Source organism: Gossypium hirsutum, chromosome A05, assembly GCF_007990345.1.
Source record: "Gossypium hirsutum isolate 1008001.06 chromosome A05, Gossypium_hirsutum_v2.1, whole genome shotgun sequence".
Classification (NCBI taxonomy): Eukaryota; Viridiplantae; Streptophyta; class Magnoliopsida; order Malvales; family Malvaceae; genus Gossypium; species Gossypium hirsutum.
This window is the reverse complement of record NC_053428.1, coordinates 106,023,671-106,033,415: the sequence shown is the minus strand read 5'-3', so window position 1 is coordinate 106,033,415 and position 9,745 is coordinate 106,023,671. Positions and strand designations below refer to the sequence as shown.

Sequence of the window (9,745 nt, the reverse complement as noted above, 5' to 3'; positions counted from 1 at the left end):
TAAAATGAGATTATTAGTGATATAAAAATATTTTTACACTATTATATAAATTAATTCATTACATATTCAAAACATTTTCTAACATTATAACATAATTTTTTTAAAAAGAATTAAAATTTCATAATAATATTAATTATACTAATATAAAAATACTACATTATTAAATTTGTAATATTTTAAAATTATAACATAATTTAATTTTACCTATTATTAATGACACTAACTGAAAAATTGCATTTTCAAACATATTTAAACAGCTCTAAATATAATTATATAATGCAATATTTTGGAGAATGATAACTTATAGTGGATTCTAGGAGTGATTTTGGAATGAAAATGTTTTTGGGTTATTTTTTTTCCAGCTTTTATAGTATTTTTAATGAGTTTTTTTTGGGTGTTTTGTAGGGTTTATATAGGGGAGGATTAGGGTATTGTACGAGAAAGGATCATATAGGATTTTGTCAGGCAGAGATTTTTCGCCCAAATCGTCATCAATTGTGTTGATTTGGACAGAATTCTCTACCATGCACAATGGAAAACAATAGAAAAACTCACATTTTCAAAGGCTCAAACCAACCTGTCAAATCACCACCAACTGTGCCAATTTAAGCCTTTGAAAAACATGACAGTATGTTTGGTTCAATGTAATAGCATAGCTATTACAACCCTATTCCGTGGGCCCACCCTAAATACCTGTTTGGTTCAATGGAATGCCCTAATACGGGCTTATTCCATTACAGGTCTATGCAGTAAAATTGCCTGATTTCTATTCTGTTTCCTCACCACCGAATACTGATTCGGTGTTTAAGGAGACCGTCACCATAAAAACTCTCCCCACTTTGCCCTCTCCCATTTTCTCACCTGAAACGCTCCCCACTTTCTCCCTTCGTTCCTTCCATATTCCTCTCTTCCAATTTTTCTGCCTCTTTTTTCTACTTTCTTTTTCTTTCTCTCAATAGAGTTTTTCTTTTCCTCTCTTCCATTTCTTGTTTTTGATCTATAAAATTCCATCAATTGCTGGAAAGAGCAAGAGGGTTCTTAGAGGGGGAATTGAAATCTAAATCGAAAACTAAAAATGTTGAGGGCAAACCAAGTGATAAACTGGGCACGAGCTTCGATTTCAAATTGTCAATACCTCCTAAGTCATGACCCAATGATTTCCCCTTCACCTCCTCAACATTTCGTTTCAAAATCATCCATTCGCTTCTTCGATATTTACAAGGCAATTCTTCCATCTCCCCCTTTTTAACTCTAAAATATTTGATTTTTTAAGTTATAGTTCTTTCTAACTTTTTTTCTTGTGTGTGCAGCCTGCAAGCAAGGAACAAGTCGAGAAAGAACGAGCATGACTGTAAGTTTAAGCTTTGTTTCTTTATTGAAATTTTGTTAGGTGCTCTTTTTTCCATGAAATTTAATATAAATAATTGTTTTAATTTAATTTAGGGCAGTGCTGATGAATTGAATAGAGGATATTTTGATGATATGTCTGAGCTAAAACAACATGGTGGTAAGGTATTAACTGAAATGGCTCATGTATGTTATAATTTTGTTTTCTTCATTACATGCCATAATTTAGTTGCAAAATATTGTGAGGCTTTTGTCCTTAGATGATGATTTATTCTGATGTTTTCTTCTCTCCTGTTAAATTTTACCATGTCGAAGAGATAGCTGTTTGTATGTTTTGAATGCATTCTGTTTATCTTTACACGATTCTAACAAAATAGAGACACATACACAAGTAGAGGCGCACATCAGAGTGCAATTTTCGTATTCCAGTTTCTACATTTTGTTGTATATCATTTGATCAGGCGTGTAAATGTTTAGGCTTATAGCTTGTTTTTATTTCTAATGCTTCTACATTTTGTTGTAGATCATTTGATCAGGCGTGTAAATGTTTAGGCTTATAGCTTGTTTTTATTTCTAATGCATGAATTTCTCAGAAGTTTTATGTACATTGTGGCACTTTTTTTCTATATGGTTGTGTGCTTCATCTTTTCCTTTCTTACAGGGGATGAGCGATCTGCTATCTCTAATTTTGTTTGTGATGAAGGATGAGTCAGAATCATTTTGGTGTTTTGTGGCACTAATAGAACGCTTTGGGCCCAATTTTAATCGTGATCAAAACGACATGCATTCTCAGCTTTTTGCATTATCTAAGGCCTCTCTCTCTCTTTCACAGACGCACACTCATACACACAAACATGCTTAAGTGATGGATTTATTATGGTTTATGTCAAAATGACCAAGACCTTTTTCCTTGTTCTAAACTTTGGGATATGACTGTTTAATGGTAATCTCATGCTTTATATAACTTCCAACAACCTCCTGCCCCTGTTGTCCCTTTTGGCATGAGGTTAAATTTTCTCCTCATCTATTGTAGAAAAGGGCAATAGTGTTTATGTTCAGAATTCTTGACCATAAGTTTCTGTATAATTAAGACCGTTTAACTTTGTAAGTGTGTCTGTTGGTAAGAGAATTCTGGCAATTGTTTTGGAGACTTCTTTAATTATTAAAATTTTTTATTCTTCTTCATCTTGTGTAGCTCCCTAAAATTTCAGCCTTTGCGTTGGTGTAAAGTTAAAAAGCAAAGTAGTATTGATATGATATGGATCCAGTTTGATTTTGTAAAACTTCAAACCCTAAATCAGAGTTTGTGGTGCGGCTTTTTGGGAGACTTCCATATGATGATATAGTTGGCCTCAGAACTTTTGTTTTATTGTGAAAGATTACATGTTTTGATGAGAATCGAGCATCATATTTCCCATCCTTTTCTTGAGTTAACAACTACGATATAGAAACTGGTATAATATGACCACTTTTGGTTTTATCAGTCCTTGAATAGAAGTCATCAAAGTAACGTTTCTTCTTGGAGATCTTTGGATGTCATTTGTATTCCTGGGAAGGAAACAACATAAAGTAGTTTATAACCAGCTAACCCACTTCTCCCTTGCCCATAAACAGCATAAAGAAGATTAAATGGTATCATGACACTATTTTTTCTGACAAAGAATTTATAAATGGCTAAACCAAGTAAATCAATATCATGAACAGAGATTTGGTCTCTGATTTTGAACTGTACTACTTTTTTCAGCTGGTGGAGTTGCTAGATAGACCTCTGCACAAATATTTCGAGCAGAATGATTGCTTGAATTATTTCTTTTATTTCCGCTGGATTCTGATACACTTTAAAAGGTTAGGCTCTTGGACTTGATAGTTCCTTACATTTCCTTCCTTGCCAACATTCATTTTAGGCTACATTTTCCTTTAATAATGCGCTGCACATATTTCCTGCTCTCACATTCCTGTTTTCAATCATACCAGTTGAAATTGCTCATGTAAAGTAGAATAGTATCCTTATGCTAGTGTCAGTTTTATTTCAACTTCACTTTCTTGTATTCTAGTTTTGTGTCAGACTTAAGTTATATGCCTATCAATATCCCATTGATATTCCTTGCAGATACTTTTGGCTTGCCTGGAGTAGCTTAGTTCTTACACTAAAAGCTTGTTGGCTCAACAAGATGAACAAGTTCACAGTTTTGAGAGACCTCAATTTTGTTGCAAAAAACCTTGGTGTTGAGTTTTTCAAAGGTACTCTTGTGGTATAATAATCTTACCATTACTGATGATGTGTAGAGTTGAATGAATTTTGTATTATTTTATTCAACAATTAGAATAAATTGTATTTATCTCTTCGATATTGAACCGGTTGGCAAAGCTGTCGAGGGAGTATTGTTATAGAGCATTGGGATTTGGTGGACAAAGTAACTAAGCAGATAAATTGGCAATTCCAGGGGAACTTCAATTACCAAATCTTGAGCCTTTTGGGGTTATATCATTTGGTATAATTTGTTTAATCATTTCCTTTAAATCAATCATTAATGCAAAACTTTCTCATTAACGTCACCTTATAATGTAGATAGACAAACATTTTTTGTTTCTTTTGGTTGAAAAAAGAAAAATAAAAAGATGTTATTTTTCTTTTGGATGCTTTGTGACTTTTTCTTTTATTTGTAATAAAAATTGTGTTTAATACAATTAATTAATTTTAGGTTATAACACAGGTAAAAAGTTTTATATAAAAATTATGTAAATAACAAATGAAATTTTAGTTGAAATCATAAAATTGAGATAAATTGAGAAGTAATGCATTCAAATAATAGTGTACTATTTTAAAATATAGTAAATAAAATTTTTAAATGTTTTAATATAATTAAATATAAAAATAAAAAAACATTTTAGTATAATTTAATATAAAAAATAATTATATTAAAATATGATTAAATTATTTATTTTTATTTTTATTTTTATTAAATTATATTTAATAATAATCTTATTAAAATTTAATATTCATATCTAAAAAAAATTCTCCTAAGGGTATTATAGTCATTTTAGTTTTTTCTTTATGCTATTACATATCTATTCCATTCAACCAAACATAATAATACTATTACAGTTCTATTCCATTTAATTCAACCAAACAATTGAATTACTTATTACAACTTTATTCTATTACAGCCCTATTCCATTATAGCTCTATTCCATTACAGCCCTATTCTATTCCAATGAACCAAACGTGCCCTGAGTTTTTTTACGAGAGAAAACATATTATTTGAGTAAAAAAAAAGTCTAACCCTTATCATTTTAATAAAATAATTATTTTTATATTATTTTAATGATTTTTTTTGGAAAATTAAATTATTAAAATATTAATAATATAAAATTATAAAAATTTAATTTTATACTAATATAAATAATTTCATCTCAATCTTGTTGAGTAATATTTTCTCATATGTTATTGATATGAGTATTGTGGTATTTAATATAGATGCTATTATAGCTCATGATAAGGCTTCACTATTTTGTTTTGACTCCGCCGTCTCTAGTACTGGCATTCTCTATGAACTCCAAGTCTGCTGGCTACTTGTCTATGGAGCACACGATCCTTTCTATTCTTGGGATTGACATTCTGAGCGAGCTCCGTGCATGCTGGACATATGTTTGGATGGCCTGCGGAGCACACGGTTCTCTCTGCGAGCTCCTTGGGTGTATGAGAGTTGAGACCAAGGCTTTCCCTAAATTCTTGCGAGTTGGATCTGCAGCCTTGCCTTGCGAATTGGGTCCTTGATTTTGCCTCGCAAGTTTGGTCCGCGAGCTTGCTTTGTTGTCCTCTCGTCGTTTGCCTCGCACTTAATTTTCTAATGGGACTTATTCGAGTCACAGGTAAGAAATTATTGATGTATAACAATTCTATAGTAAATTAAAAAAAATATTAATCACCTACTTGAATGATAAATATGATAAAAACTCGCAGCCTTAATCCCAATTTAAATCCTCCCCATGAACACTTGGGGCGCTGAGAATTTTTTTATTTTGAGGAGAGGTTTTTTTTTTTTAAATAATTTAAAGGAAAGTGTTAAACGGGTTAGCGCGAGAAAAGAGAATAGGTTAGCGAAAACTTTGGCCTTAATTTTAGACGTTGTATTTAAAAAAAATTATATAATTATATTTATTTAAAAAAAACACTTGCTCATGAGGTGACTTTGCCTTAATAATACCTTATTAATTATATTATAATTTTCAGGTATCGGCAACAGCCACGCTCTCCATTTATTCCCATTTTGATTTTGCACAATTTTTTTTTTAATTTCCAGGAAGCTTTTACAAGTTTTTCTTTAAGAAAAAAAAGGTAATTCTCTCGCATTATTTTTCAATATTATTTTTCTCATTTATTAATGTTTTTATAAACAAGTATGATAAATCATGATCTTAACCTGTTAGGATCCTTTATGATTATTTTTTTAATCAATACTTTTATTCTGATGGAGTTTTATAATCATTTTATGGTTAAACTTTATGATGATCTAGCTTCCCGAATCAATATTTATTATCTTTGATATTATGTTAATTTTTCAGGATCAGATTTCTTGGATGAGGTGATTTATTATTATTATTATTTTAAGTGAGAGGGGGGTTTGGGAGATTTAATCGTAAAAATATTGGTGTAATTTGAAAGAATTAAATTGAAGCGAGTGTAGTAAGTAAAAAAATAATTAGAAAATGGAGACACAGTTCGATTACTTGTTCAAGCTACTGATGATAGGAGATTCAGGCGTCGGAAAGAGTAGTCTTCTTTTAAGTTTTACCGCCGGTACCTTTGATGAACTCTCTCCCACTATTGGTCAGTATTCATCCACGTTTTTTATTTTTAAAATTTTTTATGTCATTGTAATGGCATTGTCTTGATCTAGGCTTCCTTTTGGTATTTATTTTGTTATAGAGGAGGGCATCTAATTTTATCAATGTAGTTACGAATATCATGCATATAGAAATTTTAATCAGTCAAGACATTTTGTTTTTCAATAAATAATTTATGATCGAAAGTTTTTTTTTTATGCAAATAAATAATTAGATATTTTTTAATTTATTCAATGTAATCTAAGTCTGGATGTTTTGTTTAAACTTCTGAACTTAATTATTTGTTTTATATTTTTATCAACAAATGTACGTTTTCTTTTTTTCTTCTTTGGATTTTTTTTATTAAATGGAAAAGGAGATATGATGATGAATAGTAAGAGGATTAAATTATTTTTGTTTCTTTCATCTGAAATCAAGTATGTGCAGTGAGTCCTAAAACACGTTCTGTAGTTATAAACAGTGTGCCCCAGGATTTTATGCTTACCACTTGCCTGTTAAATTGATTATAATAATCATTAATCTGCGTGCATGTCTCTATGCGCGATGATTATCATATATACAGCACTACTTGTTTGATTATGCAGGAGTTGACTTTAAGGTGAAACACGTTACTGTTGGAGGCAAGAAGCTAAAGCTTGCAATTTGGGATACAGGTAAAACTTAAAGTTTACTAATGTGTTCATTTTCTTTAAAATACTTATGTGATGGAAGTGGGGCTTTATTTTTTTAATGATTGCTGCATTCTCTACTTCTGTGCTAGATAGCTTGACATTTTCATATATTTTAGGACTTTTCTTAATTAGTCTAGAGCTCACCTCTATTTATTGAGTGCAAAGAATTTTTTTAAAAAGAATAGGATAGGATGGTGGCGTGGAAACTAGTAGAGGTGCTACTTGGGGAGAGTCACTTGGGTTTTCTCTTTGGACTTTTAACGAGCAGCTTATTCAGAATAAGTATTGGCTTGGATTTCTTACCTTTCAGAGTTTGACGTTTATAAGCTTCCCATAATTAGTTCATGATTTTGCTGTTGGCGTTGTATTTTTATTCTTTTTTCCCTTCATTTTGGGTGCAAAAAACGCACAAAGCAACTAACCAAACATCAATACCGTGGAACCTGAGGGAATTGGACAAACCTGCTTTTTAGGTATCTTAATTTTGCGTTCAATGTGTTTGTTATGTATTTTTTTTTTTGCCTTCAATGTTTAATCTTATTTCTACCAGAATCCTTCTCATTAAGTCCTTAATAATGACATTTACTACATCATCATATACATTTTACTGTTTCTATTGCTCATGATTCCAACATGCAAGGAATGAGGGAGAGGGGAGTGATGCGGGCTCAAAGTATATATATAAGTGTACATGTTGTATTAAGTAATAAAATAATGAGTGAAGTGTCAATACCTAAGCATATTCTTATAACCTCATCTCAAGCTCTCTAACATGTACTACTTATCTTGAATTGTTGTAGAAATGTTAATCAAATAATCCACTCCTTCTATAATGCTTGAATTAGAGATTAAGTCACTAATAATAAACTCACCTAGGTTACCTAAGCATAAGCTTACCTTATAAAGAAAAATCAAGTCTCAATTCCATATAAATGGATAATTTTTTTTTTATTTTTACTGGAGATTAGGAATAGATGGACTTTCTATAAGGCCCATTTTACTGACAGGATTTATCACCACTTTAGTGACTTTGGCGGCTTGGCCAGTTACTCGAGATTTGCGATTATTTCATTTCCTGATGCTAGCAATGTACAGTGGTCAAATAGGATCATTTTCTTCTCGAGACCTTTTACTTTTTTTCATCATGTGGGAGTTCGAATTAATTCACGTTTATCTACTTCTATCCATGTGGGGAGAAAGAAACGTCTGTATTCGGCTACAAAATTTATTTTGTACACATCCAAATAGAAGACAATATCGACCTTAAATCTCATTTGAGGTATCACAATCTAATTAAAACTATCTTGAACACATCTTCATTTTCTAATCTAGAGCATTCCAATATCTACAAGGTGTAGAAAGTTTTCTTGAATCCTCTTCGAATCCCTCCTTTGAAGTTACTCTCAAGCTTTGATCTCTTGAAGCTCCAATAGCTTTTTAGCTCTTCCCCTAAAGGAAGAATAGCTACTCTAATCTCTCTATTAACTCCTCTGAATCTGAAATATATTGAACAATTAAGAATAAATAAATTGAAGACAAGAATATTAAAGTAACATTCTCTAATAACAAACTAAATTTTCACTAAAAACACATTAAAAGCTCAAGAGCTCGTTTTCACACAATTAAAAACCTGGGCAAATGTGTTTTAAAGTTAAGAGTGAGTTTTCCTTTGGTTGATCTAACAGTTGAATGTGTGGATTATGCAGCTGGGCAGGAACGATTCAGAACATTGACAAGTTCTTACTACAGAGGCGCACAAGGGGTCGTTATGGGTAATTATTTTCCCTCTTTTTGCTAGCATGTCTAGCACTGTCCTGTCTCAAGTATTGTGCCCTTTATTCCTTGTTCTTTTGAGTCCAACTCAAAACATAGCTATGGTCTTAAAAGTGTTGTTGAACAGTTTATGATGTAACACGAAGGGAAACATTTACAAATCTTTCTGAAGTATGGGCTAAGGAGTTCGAACTCTACTCCACAAATCAAGACTGCATCAAGATGCTTGTTGGAAACAAAGTTGACAAGGTAAATTTTACTGTGACATAGAACAACACTCTATTTATTTATATCATTTTGTAAACATCAAAAATGAAATTCAGGAAAGCCAGAGGGTTGTGACAAAGAAAGAGGGAATAGAGTTTGCCAGAGAAAATGGTTGCCTTTTCATTGAATGCAGTGCTAAAACACATGTCAACGTACAACAGTGCTTTGATGAGCTTGTTCTAAAGGTAAATCAAATGAACTGCTATTATTTGGTTCAATTATTATAATTTCTTCGTAACTTAAATGCAGATTGTTGATACACCTAGCCTTTTGGCTGAGGGGGCCAAAGGTGTGAAAAAGAACATGTTTAACCAGAAGACACCGGCAGCCAATGCTGCTACAGGCGCTTGCTGCTGATCTGGTTCTTTTTTTTATACACTCCCATCTGCCAAATCTCTAACCACAGCGCGTTTATTCCCTCCCAGTTTTCTGATAGAATAATTATATAAACTTCATTTCAGTTTGATATTGATATTTCATATGAAACGTGATTTCCGTGTAACATAGCATCGCTTAAAATCTTGAGCTCATCGATTCCATTTATTTATATTAATCTTCAAAAGAAAAGAATTCATTAATATTATGTGTCGCATTTTACAGTGATTAATTTACATGTTTTTTTCGATGATGATGGGAAGCTTTGCAGTCTATCAATAACCGCATTTTAATTAATTTTTTAGTTTTTTTTATTCTTTTAACTATAAAAAATGTGGAAGTAAATGAGAAATTGGTGTTCTCAAGTTACTCGAGTTCGACTCAAAATTTTGAACTAAATTTAATAATCATCAAGTCAAGCTTGAGTTTGAACTATCGAGCGAGTCAAATTTGAGCTTAGTAAT

General features: G+C 31.6%; 2 protein-coding genes across 6 annotated transcripts; both read left to right on the top strand.

The window, feature by feature from the left end:
* Positions 1 to 711: 711 nt before the first annotated feature.
* LOC107959618 (TBC1 domain family member 15) lies at positions 712 to 3,702 on the top strand. 5 transcript variants are annotated; one of them, XM_041114403.1, is made up of 6 exons: positions 712 to 1,222; positions 1,311 to 1,351; positions 1,444 to 1,512; positions 2,009 to 2,158; positions 3,092 to 3,192; positions 3,458 to 3,702. In XM_041114403.1, exons 2-6 carry the CDS (start codon positions 1,346 to 1,348, stop codon positions 3,603 to 3,605), a joined length of 474 nt encoding a protein of 157 aa, XP_040970337.1. In that variant the 5' UTR covers positions 712 to 1,222; positions 1,311 to 1,345; the 3' UTR covers positions 3,606 to 3,702. The 5 variants fall into 5 exon arrangements, with proteins under 5 accessions (XP_040970337.1, XP_040970338.1, XP_016751199.1 ...); XM_041114404.1 differs by having other exon boundaries at positions 715 to 1,222; positions 1,449 to 1,512; XM_016895710.2 differs by lacking the exon at positions 2,009 to 2,158 and having other exon boundaries at positions 737 to 1,222.
* Positions 3,703 to 5,531: 1,829 nt separating this feature from the next.
* LOC107961431 (ras-related protein RABC1) lies at positions 5,532 to 9,484 on the top strand. The gene is made up of 7 exons (XM_016897568.2): positions 5,532 to 5,686; positions 5,914 to 6,178; positions 6,780 to 6,848; positions 8,573 to 8,638; positions 8,767 to 8,888; positions 8,963 to 9,091; positions 9,156 to 9,484. The coding sequence occupies exons 2-7, from the start codon at positions 6,058 to 6,060 to the stop codon at positions 9,261 to 9,263; spliced, it is 615 nt and encodes a 204-aa protein (XP_016753057.1). The 5' UTR covers positions 5,532 to 5,686; positions 5,914 to 6,057; the 3' UTR covers positions 9,264 to 9,484.
* The last annotated feature ends 261 nt before the right edge of the window (positions 9,485 to 9,745 follow it).